Genomic DNA, 17,751 nt, shown 5'->3' on the forward strand with positions numbered 1-17,751 from the left:
GTTCAACTGGCAGTGATTCACACGCATGTGACTGACCCACAAGCCTTCCCTCTTACATTAGCTCTGACGGAGAGAAGGTTTCTGGGTTAGCTATGTGCAGCATGTGAACCTCTGCCAGGTGCTCATCCCCAACATGCCGCTGAAGGCAGAAAAGCGAGTGCGGCAAGGAGCTAACTGGAAACCTCCTCCTCTCCCCCCCCTCCCCCAGCTTGGCCGGAAGGCTTTCCTCTGAAGTCAGCTCTGACATTGGAGGCAAGCCCTGTGGGTCAGCTTTGGGAAGGAGTGGGGGCAGGCAGGGATCCCCGACAGCAGCTTCAGCAGGTGGGGTGGGAGCAAGGAAGGAGCCCTGTCGGCTTCAATGGGTAGGCAGGGAATATTCTCTGCAGTGGCCATGCTGTGTACCCCCCCCCCCAAACAAACGGCCCACGTACTGTGTGTTGAGAAATACCGGTATAGAAGAGTGAGAGATATTTCACCTTTAGAAAGAACACTTCCTCTGTGCCAGTGAAGATTAGAGGGCAGTAACATAGCTGCAGTGCAATGTAACATAGTAACATAGTAGATGACGGCAGATAAAGACCCGAATGGTCCATCCAGTCTGCCCAACCTAATTCAATTTAAATTTTTTTTTTTTTTTTCTTCTTAGCTATTTCTGGGCGAGAATCCAAAGCTTTACCCGGTACTGTGCTTGGGTTCCAACTGCCGAAATCTCTGTTAAGACTTACTCCAGCCCATCTACACCCTCCCAGCCATTGAAGCCCTCCCCTGCCCATCCTCCTCCAAACGGCCATGCACAGACACAGACCGTACAAGTCTGCCCAGTAACTGGCCTAGTTCAATCTTTAATATTATTTTCTGATTCTAAATCTTCTGTGTTCATCCCACGCTTCTTTGAACTCAGTAGACTCAATGCAGTAGACTTGGCCTGCAGTGAAAAGGATTTTAGTTTCTGCTACAGCCAAATCATTAACCACCTTAAGCACCGCTACAAGTATCACAAAAATTTTCTAAAACAGCTAAATTGCTTTTTTGTTCTTTGTCAGTGTCCAACTGCATGACCTTTAGTAGGCTTTAAGCATTCCCTGTTAGCTTTTTTGAAAGTTTGAGAATCATAAATCCACACAGTGTCCACTCCTTCCCCAGTGCTGTGATTTGGGATCCAGTGTGGGAAGGGGAAGCGACAGGCAATGACTCTGGTGTTGTCCTGCAGCTCTGTCTGAAGCTTCTTCTCCAAGGGCAGCATCTGTGGAGAAAGAACAAAGGGACTTTCACAGCAAGAATGAGATAGCTACTAGCAGTACTCAGCTGCTAGGAAAAAGTATGAGGAAAGAATCTCAAAACTTACTGGTTGATTATCAGAATGTCTTACCGTGATCTTTTCTGAGCTTCTTAGCAGTCTCTGACTGCCGTGTAAATATAGTACAGTGAGATTATTAATGTTAAAAGGAGCACTCTGGGCAATTCTCTAACCTTGTGGTACCACATGTGCAGGTAAAATTTTCTGTCAGGGTCTGAGCTGTTGTAGCCTTACTTTCCAGTCAGTGCCTGAGCGCTCATTGGCTGAGGCACTGCCAGGAAAGTAAGGTTTGACAGCCTCATCACACATCCACACCCCCGCAAATTAAACAAAAAAACAACTTGAATTGCAAGCTTGACAGGAGGGAAGTCCACTGCCACCACCGGGGTCCCCTAACAACCTCCCAACACCCTGAGTAGGAGCGATGCCTATTCCCTGCTGTCACCTGCGCCCCCCCTCCCCCCCGACAACCTGCCGGAGTAATACCCACTCCCGCAACTGGAGTCCCTGCCCTCTGACAATCCCCCAGGCCCCTCTCCCAATACCTTTAGCACAAAGGCTGGCCTGCCTCTTCAAAATGGTGGGCCTTCCCGATGCATCCTGGGATGTGCCAGGGAGCGGCCTAAGGTTCTGATTGGCCCAGGCACTTACGGTCCCTCCCATAGGTGGTGGCAAGTTGTTGGGTGGGGGTGACAGCAGTGGTAGTAGGGAGTGGGCATCCCTCCTACTGGGGAGGTTGATGGGGATATGCAGCATCCCTCCTGCCAATCTTGGGTGGGGGCTGGGCAGTGGTAGGCAAGGGGGCATGTCAGTGGGAGGGGTAAACATTTTTCTCTGCTGCTCAGTCAGCTTAGTTGATTGGGGCAGGGAGCACAGTTTTGACAGAAGGGAGGAGCTTAGTGATTGCATTTCTGAGCAAGCGCCTGGCACAGTTCCTCCTGCACTTTACCAACAGTTCACACAAAGAGCATGCATATAAAGCACAGTTACTTACCGTAACAGGTGTTATCCAGGGACAGCAGGCAGCTATTCTCACATATGGGTGATGTCATTGATGGACCCGGATGCAGACGCCTCACAAGCAGACTTGCTTGAAGAAACTCGAAGTTTCGAGTCGCCCGCACCGCGCATTCGCGAGTGCCTTCCTGCCCAGCGCAGGGCGCATCTCCTCAGTTTAGATAGCTAGCAGAGAAGCCAACCAGGGGAGGTGGGTGAGTTGTGAGAATAGCTGCCTGCTGTCCCTGGATAACACTTGTTATGGTAAGTAACTGTGCTTTATCCCAGGACAAGCAGGCAGGTATTCTCACATAGGGGTGACCTCCAAACTAACCAGAATGGGATGGTGGGAGTGTTGGCAATTTAGGAAAATAAATTTTGTAATACTGTTTGGCCAAATTGTCCATCCCGTCTGGAGAAAATATCCAGACAATAGTGAGAAGTGAAGTTATGAACCGAGGACCAAGTAGCAGCTCTACAAATTTCCTCAATAGGAGTAGATCTGAGGAAAGCTACTGAAGCTGCCATAGCTATGACCTTATGGGCTGTGACTTTACTGTGAAGGGATAATCCAGTCTGGGCATAGCAGAATGAGATACAAGCCGCCATCCAGTTGGAGATGGTACGCTTAGAAATAGGATGGCCCGACTTATTTGGATTGAAGGAAACAAAAAGTTGAGGAGCAGTTCTGTGTGGTTTGGTGCATTCCAAGTAGAAGGCCAAAACACGTTTACAGTCCAGAGTATGAAGAGCTGATTCTCCAGGGTGAGAATGAGGCTCTGGAAAAAACACTGGAAGAACAATGGATTGGTTGAGATGAAATTCCGAGACCACTTTAGGTAGGAATTTAGGATAAGTACGAAGAACCACTTTGTCATGATAGAACACCGTAAATGGTGGATCAGCAACTAAAGCTTGCAGCTCACTGACTCTTCGAGCAGAAGTAAGGGCAATGAGAAACACCACTTTCCAAGTAAGATACTTCAGATGAGCCTTATCAATTGGTTCAAATGGAGGCTTCATGAATTGAGTAAGGACAACATTGAGGTCCCAAACCACAGGAGGCAGTTTGAGAGGAGGTTTGACATTGAAAAGTCCTTTCATAAATCTAGAAACCACCAGGTGAGCAGAGAGGAGTTTTCCTTCAATAGGCTGATGGATAGCCACAATTGCACTGAGATGGACTCGGACAGATATAGACTTGAGGCCAGAATTGGATAAGTGCAAAAGGTAGTCCAAAACAGAAGATAAGGAGGAATGCTGAGGTTCCTTATGATGAGAAAAACACCACATAGAAAATCTAGTCCACTTTTGGTGATAGCATTGTCGAGTGGTAGGCTTCCTAGAAGCTTCTAAAACATCTTACAGATTGAGAAAACTGAAGAGGACTTATGTTGAAAGGTACCAAGCTGTCAGGTGTAGAGACTGCAGGTTGGGATGAAGCAGAGATCCCTGACTCTGTGTAAGCAGAGAAGGAAAAACTGCTAGAAGATAGGGCTCCCTGCTGCTGAGTTGAAGTAGAAGGGAGTACCAAGGTTGTCTTGGCCACCGAGGAGCAATTAGAATCATGGTGGCATGATCGTTCTTCAACTTGACCAGAGTCTTGAGAATGAGAGGGAATGGAAGGAATGCATAAGAACAAAAGAAGTTACCTCCACTGGGTCAGACCAGAGGTCCATTGCGCCCAGCGGTCCGCTCCCGCGGAGGCCCTTCAGGTCTATGACCTGTGAAGTGGTTCCTGACCATTTCTATAACCTATCTCTGCTTCTATCTGTACCCCTCAATCCCCTTATCCTTTAGGAACCTATCTATACCTTCCTTGAACTGTGCTCTGGCCTATCACAACCTCTGGAAGCGCGTTCCATGTGTCCATCACCCTCTGGGTAAAAAAGAACTTCCTAGCGTTTGTTCTAAACCTGTCCCCTTTCAATTTCTCCGAGTGACCCCTAGTACTTGTGGTTCCCCACAGGCTGAAGAATCTGTCTCTGTCTACCTTCTCTATGCCCTTCAGAATTTTGAAGGTTTCTATCATGTCTCCTCTAAGTCTCCTCTTCTCTAGGGAGAACAGCAAGACAACACCTCAGCATTGGAAAAAAAATGCTGCTCATACAGTTGGACATGACGGCGGCATTTGACCTGGTAGACCATAACATCCTACTGCAAATCTTGGACTCTGGTATACTCATGGTTTGAAGGTTTCTTAAAATCCAGAACATACAAAGTAAAATCAGACAAAGAAAAATCCAAACCTTGGTCCAACCCCTGCGGAGTTCCACAAGGGTCCCCACTGTCCCCTACTCTCTTCAACCTATATACGGCCTCTCATGGCATTTACCTGAACAAACAAGGCCTATCCTCTTATAGCTATGCTGATGACATCACCATCCTCATTCCTTTCAACCAACCAATGCTCTTAATGTCAGACACACTACACAGAACTCTAGCTCCAGTTACGACTTGGATGGAAGACCACAAACTGAAACTCAACCCAGACAAAACTAAATTCATCCTCCTAGAAAATAACAAAATCCCAACCATAACCAACTTAGAAATCAACTCTATCAACTACCCTTTGCAAACCACCCTAAAACTTCTAGGTATGACTATTGACAGAGGCTGCACCATGCAACCACAAATTAACAAAACAATACAGAAATCTTTTGCAGTCATGAGAAACCTTAGACAAGTCTGAAAATTCTTCGAACAAACACAATTTCAGCTCCTAGTACAATCTCTAATCCTAAGTATCCTAGACTATTGCAACATCCTCTACCTCCCCTGCCCTGCAATAATGATTAAACAACTACAGACAATTCAGAATACAGCTCTGAGACTCGTCTATTCATTGAAAAAATATGATCACATTACTGAGGCATTCATCAATTCTCATTGGCTTCCAATCCGGGAAAGAATACAATTTAAATTCTACTGTATACTATTTAAAACTATAAATGGAGACAGCCCAACCTACCTAAACGACCGCCTCATCCAAACCACCTCTACCAGTCATAGAAAAACACACACCCCATTCACTTACCCCCCAATCAAAGAAGTAAAACGGAAAAAACTATACAACGGACTACTGGCCACTCAGGCAGCGAAGATAGACAACCAAGTCTCCAACCTATTGACAACAACCCCAGACTACAAGATGTTCAGAAAGGAAATTATACTCTTCAAGAAATCCCTTAATAAAGCTTAATACCATGATAAAGCTTAACCCCCCTCTTACCATCCCCTCCCTAACCCCAGATCCTACTTTTCCCTCTCTTGGAAACCTTCTCTGATCTAACGTTGTAACCCTTCTTCCATAACTCTTTTTGTAATCCGCTTTGAACCGAAAAGTAATGGCGGAATAGAATCTGTAATGTAATATAATGTAATGTAATGTAACAGCCCCAGCATTTTCAACCTGTCAGCATATGAAAAGTTTTCCATACCTTTTATCAGTTTAGTCGCTCTTCTCTGAACCCCCTCAAGTACTGCCATGTCCTTCTTGAGGTACGGTGACCAGTACTGGACACAGTACTCCAGGTGCGGGCGCACCATTGCACGATACAGTGGTATGATGACTTCCTTCGTCCTGGTTGTGATACCCTTTTTAATGATACCCAACATTCTGTTTGCTTTCTTTGAGGCTATCGCACACTGTGCCGATGCTTTCAATGTTGTGTCCACCATCACCCCCAGGTCTCTTTCAAGGTTGCTCACCCCTAGCAATGATCCCCCCATTTTGTAGCTGAACATTGGGTTCTTTTTCCCTACATGCATGACCTTGCATTTCTCTATGTTAAAACTCATTTGCCACTTTTTTGCCCACTCTTCCAGTCTCGTTAGGTCCCTTTGTAGGTCTTCACAGTCTTCCGTGGTTCTAACCCTGCCGCAGAGTTTGGTGTCATCAGCAAATTTAATAACCTCACATTTCGTCCCCGTATCCAGGTCGTTAATAAATATATTGAACAGGAGCGGTCCCAGCACCGATCCCTGCGGAACTCCGCTCGTGACCCATTGCCAGTCTGACCCATGGCCCTTTATTCCAACCCTCTGTTTCCTGCCTGCCAGCCAGTGTTTGATCCATCGGTGGACATCCTCTTGCACCCCGTGGTTCCACAGCTTCTTGAGTAGTCGTTCGTGAGGTACCTTGTCAAAGGCTTTTTGGAAGTCAAGGTAAATGATGTTTATGGATTCCCCTTTATCCATCTGGCTGTTTATTCCCTCAAAGAAGTACAGTAGGTTCATGAGGCACGACCTTCCCTTGCAGAAGTCATGCTGGTTCGCCTTCAGTTGTCCATTGTTTTCTATTGCGTTCGCAGATTGTGTCCTTAACCAGTGCTTCCATCATCTTTCCCGGGACCGAGGTCAAGCTCACCGGCTTGTAGTTTCCCGGGTCACCCCTTGATCCCTTCTTAAAGATGGGCGTGACATTTGCTATTTTCCAGTCCTCTGGGATCTCCCCAGTTTTTAAGGATAGGTTACATATTTGGCGAAGTGTTTCCGCTATTTCGTTTCTCAGTTCTTTTAGTACCCTTGGGTGGATGCCGTCTGGACCAGGTGATTTGTCCCTCTTCAGTCTGTCTACCTGTCGGAGGACATCCTCTTGGCTTACCTCTAGTTGGACCAGCTTTTCATCATGGTCTCCGTTTATGATCTCCTCGGGTTCTGGGATATTGGATGTGTCCTCTCTCGTGAAGACTGACGAGAAGAACTTGTTTAACCTGTCAGCTATCTCTTTTTCCTCCTTTACCACTCCCTTCCTGTCTCCATCGTCCAATGGTCTTACTTTCTCCCTGGCTGGTTGTTTCCCCTTCACATACCTGAAGAATGGTTTAAAGTTTCTTGCTTCCCCCACTAGTCTCTCCTCATATTCTCTTTTTGCTTTTCTAACTACTTGGTGACAGTCTTTTTGTTGCCTTTTGTGCTCCTTCTGGTTGTCCTTGGTTAGGTCCTTTTTCCATTTTCTGAATGATGTTTTCTTGTCCCTTATCACCTTTTTCACTGCATTTGTTATCCACGCCGGGTTTTTTGTTCGATTCTTTTTGCACCGTTTCCTAAACCTGGGGACGTACAGGTTTTGTGCTTCGTGCACCATGCTCTTGAGTAGGGTCCAGGCTTCCTTTACGGTCTCCATCTTCCCTGAGCTGTTGCTGAGCTTCTTTCCCACCATTTTCCTCATGGCCTCGTAATTTCCTTTTCTGAAATTGAGTGCTGTCATTGTGGTTCTTTTCACCTTTGATGTTCCTATTTTTAGCTTGCACTGGATCATGTTGTGATTGCTGTTTCCTAGTGGCGCTAGTACTACTACCTCCTTTGCAGGTCCCCCTAGCCCGTTGAGGATTAGGTCAAGAGTGGCATCTCCTCATGTTGGTTCCGAGACCAGCTGTTCCATGAAACAGTCCCTCACCGCCTCCAGGAATTTTGTTTCTCTCGTACAATTTGAGTGTCCAATGCTCCAGTATATTCCACGGTAGTTGAAATCCCCCATTACCACCACATTTCCGCTTTTGCATACCTGCCTCAGTTCAGCCTCCAGGTCCTGGTCGTTTGCTTCCGGTTGTCCTGGTGGGCGATAGTACAGTCCCAATTTTATGTCTGCTCCATTTCCTCCTGTCAGCTTAACCCATAATGATTCCAAGCCGCCGCCCTTATTGTTGTTTCCATCCTGGTTGAAGGGATGGAGTCCTTTATATATATAGCGCTATTCCTCCACCCTTCTTGTGTGTCCTGTCCCTCCTATAGAGTTTGTACCCTGGTAGGACCACATCCCATTTGTTGTCTTCGGACCACCATGTTTCTGTGACTCCAATTATGTCTAGGTCCTCCTTACTGGCTATAAATTCTAGCTCTCCCATTTTGGTTCTTAGGCTCCTAGCATTTGTGTATAGGCAAATTAAGTCCCGGCTGTTTACCTTCTCTGTTGGTTTTCCTCGTGGTTTGGTGATCCTGCCGACCCCTTCATGGGCTGCCAGTCCCCGAGCCTCGTTCCATTCATCCTCCTCATATGATGTCCCTCTGGCTCCGGCTGTTTCTTCCTTTTCCCGCTCTTTAGCTTCATTAGTTCCTTGGGCCCCTGCATTGCGTCTATGGGTTTTTTTTCAAAAAATGTCCACTCAGTCTCGAGCCCTCTACCGCCTTTTCCCGGTTCAGCATCCTTGTTTGATACTTTAGTCCGATGTGTCGATGTCAGATTGACTATCGGCTTTCCCCTTGTCCTCAGTTTAAAGCCATGTCTATGCCGGTCTGGATGTTGCATGCCAGCATCCTCTTCCCAGCCGTGCTCAGGTGCAGTCCGTCCCTCCTGTAAAGCTTGTTTTTCCCCAGGAAGGTTGTCCAGTTCCGTACAAAGTGGAAACCCTCCTCTTCGCACCATCTCCTCAGCCAACCGTTTATTGCTTGCAGCTCGGTCTGCCTCCTTGCATCCGCCCTCGGTACTGGCAGGATCTCTGAGAAGGCTATCTTCCTTGTCCTCAGCTTCAGTCTCCTCCCCAGGATCTTAAACTGCTTGGTCAGTGTAGCCTTGTTGTAGTTCCTTCTGCCAACGTCGTTGGTTCCAACGTGGATTATCACTGCTGTCTCCTCCATCTCAGCTCCTTTCAGGATTCTCTCGATTCTGTCCTTTGTCCTCGCCCCTGGGAGACATGTCACTAGTCGGTCTTCTCTGCCTCCTGCTATGTGACTGTCCATCTCTCTCAGGATTGAGTCCCCACCACGACTGCAGATTTCCCTTTTCTCAGCTTCCTCTTGGGTCTCAGGTCCGTATCTGTGACTCGATCCTCCAATCCATCCTCCTGGTTCTGATGGGTCTCTGCCTCCTCTGCCTGCTCAGCTCCTCCGTAAGGTCCTTCCCCCTGGCGTCTGGTGGGTTCTGTCCTCCATCTGTTGGTTTCCTTCTGAATTGCTGGTGATCCTGTGCCTCTACCATCTTGCAGGCCTCCTCGATGAATCTCTCGAGCTCTCTAAGCTGCTCATTGATGTGGCTCATTGATGTGGAACCTCAGTTGCCTACGGTTCCTCTACGGTGTGGAGTCCCTCCAGCTCCTGGACCTTGACCTGCAGTCTCCCGACCTCCTTCTTTAAGCTATCCAGTTCCTGACATCGACTGCATATGTACGCCTGTCTCCCGGAGAGGAGGTAGTCATACATATGACACTCGATGCAGTATACTGGGAAGCTTCGCTGGGCTTCTGCTGCCTCCATTTCTCTTTTCTCGTACCTAAAGTTCCTTGGTGTGTTGGAGTGTGCCCGGCGTGTAGCTAGCTGCTGCTGGTGTCCTCTCTCTCTCTCTGTCTGCTGCTGGTGTCCTCTCTCTCCACTGGTGTCCTCACTCTCTCTTTGCTGGTGTCCTCTCTGTCTCTCTCTTTCTCTGCCTGCTTGCTGCCTTTTTGGTTACCTTGTGTGAAGGACTTAGCCCTTCTTGAGGCCCTTCACAAAGGCGCTCTCAACTCTTTTTATGGAGGAGCCCGGTCGATCCTTGCTGACGCGGTGGGGGTGGGCGGAGCTACTCTCGCCACTGCCCTGATAGTAATTTCGCCTGCTCCTACTGTCCTTGGCTCTCCTCTGCCTCTCCTTTACTCTCTCTTGCCTCTCCTTCACTTCCCCTTGCTTCTCCTTCTCTCACACGCTGTTAGCTGTTGGCTCAACTCTTTTTATGGAGGAGCCCGGTCGATCCTTGCTGACGCGGTGGGGGTGGGCGGAGCTACTCTCGCCACTGCCCCGATAGTAATTTTACCTGCTTCTACTGTCCTTGGCTCTTCCTTGCCTCTTCTTTGCTCTCTCTTACCTCTCCTTCGCTTCCCCTTGCTTCTCCTTTTCTCACACGCTGTTAGCTGTTGGCTCAACTCGTTTTATGGAGGAGCCCGGTCGATCCTTGCTGACGCGGTGGGGGTGGGTGGAGCTACTCTAACCTTGCCCCGATAGTAATTTCGCCTGCTCCTACTGTCCTTGGCTCTCCACTGCCTCTCCTTTGCTCTCTCTTGCCTCTCCTTCGCTTCCCCTTGCTTCTCCTTCTCTCACGCATAGAGGAAAAGATTCAACCATTCCAGAAGAAAAGCATCTGCCTCTAGGCGATGAGGAGAGTATATCCTGGAGCAGAACTGAGGCAGTTTGTAGTTGTGGGGAGCTGCAAAGAGGTCTATCTGAGGCATTCCCCACTGTGAAAAAATGTGATGAAGAGGCAAGGAATGGAGTGTCCATTCGTGAGGTTGCAGAAGATGATTCAAGTTGTCCGCCAAGCAATTCTTCGCCCCTTGAATGCAGACAGCTTTGGGGAAGGTGTTGTGGCGGATTGCCCAGTCCCAAACCTTCAGAGCTTCTTGACAAAGGGAGGCAGATACCGTCCCTCCCTGTTTGTTGACATAATACATGGCGACTTGGTTGTGAAGATGTTGAAAAGCGTTGAGAGCCTTGAAAATCGCTCTGAGTTCCAACAGATTTATGTGACATGGACGATCCGCATTGATCCAGTGGCCTTGAGTACGGAGACCATCGAGATGAGCGCCCCAAGCGTAGGTCGAAGAGTCTGTTGTGAGGACCTGATGAGGAGGCGTTTGAAAAAGCAAGCCTCTGGAAAGATTGGAAGAGAGCATCCACCAACGGAGAGACTTCTTCAATGAAGGAGTGACTGAAATGTGTCGAGAAGGAGGGTCGCAAACTTGTGTCGAGATGCCATGGTTCACTGAGGAATTCTGAGGTAAAGTCTGGCAAAAGGAATCACGTGTACTGTAGAGGCCATGTGATCCAGAAGTACCATCATGTGTCTCGCTGAGATGGAAGAGCGGGAACACAGTGTTTGACAGAGTTGAAGAAGAGCTTCCAGGCGTTGTTGTGGAAGGAATGCTCTGAGTTGGACAGTTTCCAGAACTACTCCAATGAATTGTACAGTCTGTGAGGGTTGAAGGTGAGATTTGGGAAAATTGATCTCGAATCCCAAACTTTGTAGGAACCAGGTAGTCTGTCGGGTCGCTACAATAACCCCTTGAGACGTGGAATCTTTGATAAGCCAGTCGTCGAGGTAGGGAAACACTTGAAGACCATGATTCCTTAGAGCTGCTGCTACCACTACCAGGCACTTGTGAACACTCTGGGAGACGAGGCAGGCCAAATGGTAGTACTCTGTATTGATAATGCAGATTCCCCACCCGAAATCTGAGGTACTGACGGGAGGCCGGATGAATGGGGATATGAGTATAGGCCTCCTTGAGATCCAGTCGTTCTGCTCGAGTAGGGGATAAAGGGATGCCAGGGATAACATTCAAAACTTTTCTTTGACTAGAAATTTGTTGAGAGCCCTGAGATCCAGAATGGGTCGCAGATCGCCCATTTTCTTCGGAACAAGGATGTAACGGGAGTAAAACCCCCTGTTCTGCTATTCCAAGGGAACTGGTTCGATGGCATGGAGATGAAGCAGAGCTTGAGCTTCTTGAAGAAGAAGGGCGGTCTGGGAAGGATTGGAAGGATACTCTTTTGGAGGAAGCTCTGGTAGAACCTGAGAGAAATGAAGAGAGTATCCTTCCCTGATGATGGAAAGTACCCAGAGGTCAGATGTAATTATCTTCCTTCAGTGGTAAAAATGATGGAGACGACCTCTTATAGGGGGGAAATGAGACAGAGTCAGAACGGTGGAGGTTATGCTCTGTTGTAAACAGTGAAAAAGGCTGAGAAGCCTTAGGTGCAGCAGAAGGTTGAGGTTTTTGTTGCTTCTGAGGCTGCTGTTTCTTAATAAGGAGCCAGCTTCGGAGCAAAATGCCTTTGATAGATAAGAGCAGGGCATGCAGGTTTGGCAGGAGCTGGCTTTGGCTTAGGTCTGACAATAGAAGCAAAAGATTTTTCATGGTCAGACAATTTCTTGGTGGCTGCCTCGATAGATTGATCAAAGAGGTCATTGCCCTCACAAGGAATATTAGCTAAGCGGTCCTGAAGATTAGGGTCCATGTCAATGGTACGCAGCCAGGCAAGACGACACATAGCTACAGAGCAAGCAGCCGCTCGGGCAGACAACTCAAAGGCATCATAAGATGACTGGAGGAGATACAAACGGAGTTGAGACAAAGAAGCAAGGACTTCCTGAAATTCAAAGTGCATTTGGGTATCCAAATAATTCAAAACCTTTGGTAGGAGAGAAATAAGGAATTCAAAATAAGTGATGAATTTAAAATTATAATTAAGGACTTTAGAGGACATCATAGCATTTTGGTAGATGCGACGTCCAAATTTGTCCATAGTTCTCCTTTCCCTTCCAAGAGGAACGGTAGCATAAACCTTGGAAGGATGGGATCTCTTCAAGGAGGACTCGACAAGTAGGGATTGATGAGATAACTGTGAGTTGTCAAACTCTTTGCGATGCACAGTCTTATACCTAGAGTCCAATTTTCCAGGAACTGCTGGTATGGAAAAAGGTATTTCCATGCATTGACCAAACGTCTGATTCAAAAGTTTATGAAGAGGAAGCTTTAGTGATTCTGCCGGAGGTTGAGGAAGATGCATGACTTCGAGATACTCCTTAGAGTATTTAGAGCCAGTGTCCAATTGAAAATCCAAGTCCACAGCCATCTGACGAAGAAAAGATGAAAAAAATAGCTGATCCACCAATGCTTTGCCTTGAGAAGGACTCGAGGACATTGAGGCATCTTGGGTCGAAGATGAAGCCTTGGCAGGAAAAAAGGTATCAAAGGAACATGGTGACTTAGACGAGGCAATTGAAACCGGGATATCCTCGAGGTCCGACATTGGGGACCGGGAACGAGGAGTCGGTGGTCTAGTCAAAGTTGGAGTAGAGCGAGGCTTAGTTGAAGAAGGTCGTTCTTTAGAAGAACTATGCCGGTGAGAACTGTGTCTGGAAGCAGATCTCGAGGATCGAGGAGACTTCGCCTCGGAGATGGAAGCAGCTGAAGCTATCAAAGAATGGATAGGACTGGAGGCTGTAGATCGAAGCTCCAGAGGCTTGATGGAGGAACCTCGATGCACTCCCAAAGACTCCTTGTATAGAGTGTGAGGATTCCTGTCAATGCACTCGCAAAGAATCTGCTCCTTGCTTCACGTGCTTGGATACCAGACCAGACACTCGCAGAGGCTGCTCCCTGCAAAGAGTGTGTAAGCTCAGACTGATGCAAAGGAAGCGGCTCAACCTCGTGGGAGTCTGCTGAATGCCCAGGCTGGATAAGAGGAAGCAGTTTGGGTCCCATATTTGTAAGGAACTGAATAAACTGGTCTGGAAAGAAGCTGGCAAGGATGAATCCGCGTCTGAAACCGGACCACCTGCCTTAGCTGGAGGTTCCTTCGAGATAGTGTGAGTGTGCTTCAACCTGGGAGTCTTAGGCACTTTAATCACTACCGGTGGAACCGACTGCTGAGCTATTTGACCTGAGGAAACAGGGGAAGATACAGCAGATGTCGTCGAAGAAAGAGCCGCTGCAAACGATGAAGGTCTGATGAGGCTCAAGGTGGAAGCAGTAGAAGCAGGAGGAGCTTCGGCAGGAGTCGAAGCCGAAGTCGCCTTCGAAGTCAAGGGATCAGAACACTCCATCCCGAAGAGCTGGTCCACCAAGATACAACGATGATTGAAAGCACAAGGCTGAAGTGTTTGACAAGGCAGGCACGACCTAGGATGATGATTCGGCCCAAGACACTTGAGACAGCGACGATGTGGGTCCGTAAGAGATATCGTGCGCTGACACTTGTCACACTTCTTGAAGCCTGTAACAGACCGGGGCATAGAAGAAAAAATAGCCGCCACAAGATCGAAGCCCTTGGGCTGCGGCCGGGTGGCCCCATCCCGGAAAACGAACGGAAGAAATTTTTTTATTTTTTTTTAAAAGAAAGAAATAAAATAAAGTAAGAACAGCGATTTGTGAGAAAAAGAAGTACCAACCGCGGTTCAGAGAAGGCACTAAGTAACAAAGTTCATGCAGAGAGTCAAAGACAGACTTCTCGGCTCCGCGAAAAGCTGAGAACTTAGGAGACGTGCCCTGCGCTGGGCAGGAAGGCACTCGTGCATGCATGGTGCGGGCGACTCGAAACTTCGAGTTTCTTCAAGCAAGTCTGCTTGTGAGGCGTCCACATCTGGGCTTCGTCGATGACGTCACCCATATGTGAAAATACCTGCCTGCTTGTCCTGGGATAACTTGCATGCTATTATGCTGAAAATTGCCTGTAAAATAAAAATACCTCCTACTACCTCAAGTTGCTGGATTTTACAGGCGAGTTTTGAGAATCTTCCTCTCAGACTAGATGACTCCAATTTCATTATCCTCTTAGGATAACTTTTATCAGCCTAAAACTACAAGGAACAAAAATGTGTAGTAACCTTTAGGACATGGGTTCTCAATCCAGACCCTAGGAAACATGGCCAGTCAGGTTTTCAGGATAGCCACAAAGTATACACATGAGAGAGAGTTGCATTCAATTGAAGTAATGCATGTAAGTTTTTCTCATGCGCATTCATTGATTTTGTGAAAATCTCGCTGGTTAAGTGTGTCCCAAGTACTGGGTTGCGAATCCCTGCTTTTGGATGTTGTTAGGATATGGGCCATGTTTATTAACAGACATTAGTGTGCACGAAAGGACCTTTCAACTAAAGTGATTTCTTTATCTCCTAGGAATATGGAAGCATAGGTTTCATATTAACACAAACCTCAGGTCATGAGGTCAGAACAGGAGGGGAAGAAAATATCTAATCCAAAAGATAAGCCCTCAGACCAGAGGTTATAAATGAGGCAGCCCTGGAGCTCCTTATGGTCTGATCCATGAAGCCTGGTTCCAGAGGTCTGTTCCCTGAGGCAGATACTAGAAGTCTGATCCTGATCCTGTTCCTTGAGCCTGTGCCCAGAGGTCCAATGCCAGAGGCCTGAATCAGTGGACAGATCCAGTCTGCAACCATTTCAGTGTCCATGTCTTGGCAGCTTTTTACCTCCCTGCTGGGCTCCTGCCACTTGACTTTGCTGGGCTACTTTCAACTGAATGTGAAGGAACTCTGGAGCTCCTTCTGAGAAACCCACCTGCACTGACAGATTGTATTAGCTCTGTTGTACCATTGGTAAAGTTTCAAAATGCAGGATTTAATAGCCTGTAGGGCATTCATATGTGTATCATGACATGATGTGTGCAATGGGGGGTTGTTGTGAATTTCCTAGGTATCCTAATTTGCTCAGGTATCCTAGTCTCACCTCTAAACTGTACTGTGTTCCAGGGGATTTATGGGATTTTGAATACACTACCTACCTCCTGGCAAAATGCATTATTATCCTAGCATGAGTTGCATCTGGAGCAGGAGTAGTCTAGCTTCTGTAAGTTGGCCTTTGCGGCTGCGCACCTTGCACTAGCAGCTCATTTGGACCAACTGTACCACCTATTTGATCTATGGTGGTGCAGTGGCTGCAGCACTAGCAACATATGTATCAGCTTACTACTCTGGCGCACGGTAAGCGCCATGCCTATGGTCATATCTGGAGAAGCTTTCACCTATGGCAGTTAGGTGGTCATTGGGTAAGGGGGGAGGGGGAAAGTTTGCAGGGTATATAATGCTGACAGTTTATCCTTTTTCTTACTTTATCCTTTGCTGTGATTATTGACTGTCTGGTGAGCGGATTGTGATGGTATTTTTGCTATGTTTTGCTGTTTATGTTCTTTATTCTGCTATTCTTTTTTATCCTATATAATAAAACCCTAAGCGCGCATGCGCAGTTAGGGTTTCGTGTTCCCTGCCGCCGTGTTTTCTGATCCGTGACCGGATTCTATTTTAGAACGCGGCGGCAGGGAACACTCTGGCCACTCCCTTCCTCCTGCCCTCTCTCTCTGCATGCGTCCTGGCCGCCCCGATTGCTCTCCGTGGCTGTATTCAGCAGCGGTGGAAGCGGCTTTCAATCCTTCCTGCCACGCATTGCCGGAGGAGTGTTTCTAATCTTCCCGCAGCGGACCCGGTGGGGGGGCTGATGTTGCGCCTTAGAGCCCGGGCACGAGCTGGCCATGGCTCTCGGTGCGGGCCCGAAGGCAGGTCGCACATGTGGGTGGAGTCTGGCGGTTTGATTTGCCGATAGCCTAGGGCCTTCCTCGCTGCTGGGTTCTGCTCCTGCCTTCACCCAAAAAGAAAGTAGGACCAAAGAAAGCAGGAGCAGCGACCTACTACTGCCGACCACTGTGTGAGACCTGTGAGGGGGAGATGAGAGGTCCGCCTGCTATAACCGCTCCTGCTCCTCGCGGCCGTTGCTGCTGCTGCTGCTGCCACCGCCCACCGACGGGCTAGGGCTGGCCGGTCTGCCTGCCTGCTCGCAGCAGTTCCGGCCGGAGGGCGGCAAAGACCTCTTTGAGCCTCCTGTCGCTGCCACCAGCATGTCGCGCCACTCCTCTTCCACCAGCCCATCCGACTCCTCTTCACTGGACGACGGGTCCAACATGTCAGGGGCTTCACAGTCTGGAGGGGGGGACAATTCCTTCTGCTGTTGCCGGGTTGGGGGTGGAAGAGTGGCTTCTCTCCGTTGCAAGGCAAAGAGAAAAGTTGGAGCACCTGGGTGGACACGTTAAGTTTTTCTGCCAGTCCGGACTCCTTCCTTGCTGAGAGGAGGGGAGGAAGCCTAGGCCCATTCAGTCCTATAGCAGTAGGCAGCCGACCCGTCACTTCTTCCAGAGTGACGCCATATGCACCTCCCGGAAGCTGGGGCACAGGTGGCAGGAAAACAAAAAAAACCCTGTAGCGCCCACAACAATGCAACACGTGGACAGGTGGAGCAGCGAAGGAGTGCTGCTGGACAGGGGGAAGGGAAAAGGGCCACTGCTGGACAGGAAGAACAGAATGGGTGCTGATGGACAGGGGGGAGGTAAAAGGAAGGGAAAAGGGCCACTGCAGGACAGGGGGGAGCAGGCAAGGGGTGCTACTGCTGCACAGGGAATTGGAGGGAGAGGGATAGGGGGCCAGGGAGCAAACATGCTATGCTTTGGGGGGAGGGGTGTGCTGGGATGCAGGCAGCAATCTTGGTTTGCTCTGGGGGGGAGATGAAAGGGGCCATGGAGAGAGACTGAAAGAAAGGCAGGCATGGCACCACAGAGAGAGGCAGGCAGGCAGGGGGCCACAGAGACAGAAAGACAGGCAGGTAGCGCACGAGAACGAAAGACAGACGCACACAGAAAGACAGCAGGCAGGGAGAGAGACAGAAAGCAATAAAGACAGACGGGGCCAGGGAGAGAGACAGATAGAAAGAAAGACATACAGACAGGGGGCCAGGGAGAGAGACAAATAGAAAGAATGACAGACAGACAGGGGGCCAGAGAGACAGCCAGCCAGCCAGCGGCCAAGGAGAGAGAGACAAAGAAAAAAAGACAGAGACAGACAGCGGCCAAGGAGAGAGAGAGAGAAAAACAAAAGACAGACAGCTCACACAGTAAGTTTTCATTAAATTTTGTGTTCCGTTAAGTCTACACATCTATTCTAGCACCCGTTAATCTAACGGGCTTAAACACTAGTATATAATAAA

General features: G+C 48.4%; 1 protein-coding gene across 3 annotated transcripts in view; it reads right to left on the bottom strand.

Moving 5' to 3' along the window:
- Positions 1 to 779: 779 nt before the first annotated feature.
- Positions 780 to 17,751, bottom strand: part of ATPSCKMT (ATP synthase c subunit lysine N-methyltransferase) — a 111,623-nt gene continuing 94,651 nt past the window's right edge. For all 3 annotated transcript variants that reach the window (XM_033929815.1, XM_033929816.1, XM_033929814.1), the window contains exon 5: positions 780 to 1,243. In XM_033929815.1, coding sequence (XP_033785706.1) covers positions 1,040 to 1,243 — 204 coding nt within the window. In that variant the 3' untranslated portion in view covers positions 780 to 1,039. The remainder of the gene's footprint in view (positions 1,244 to 17,751) is intronic.

The sequence above is a fragment of the Geotrypetes seraphini genome, chromosome 2 (assembly GCF_902459505.1).
Source record: "Geotrypetes seraphini chromosome 2, aGeoSer1.1, whole genome shotgun sequence".
Taxonomy (NCBI): Eukaryota; Metazoa; Chordata; class Amphibia; order Gymnophiona; family Dermophiidae; genus Geotrypetes; species Geotrypetes seraphini.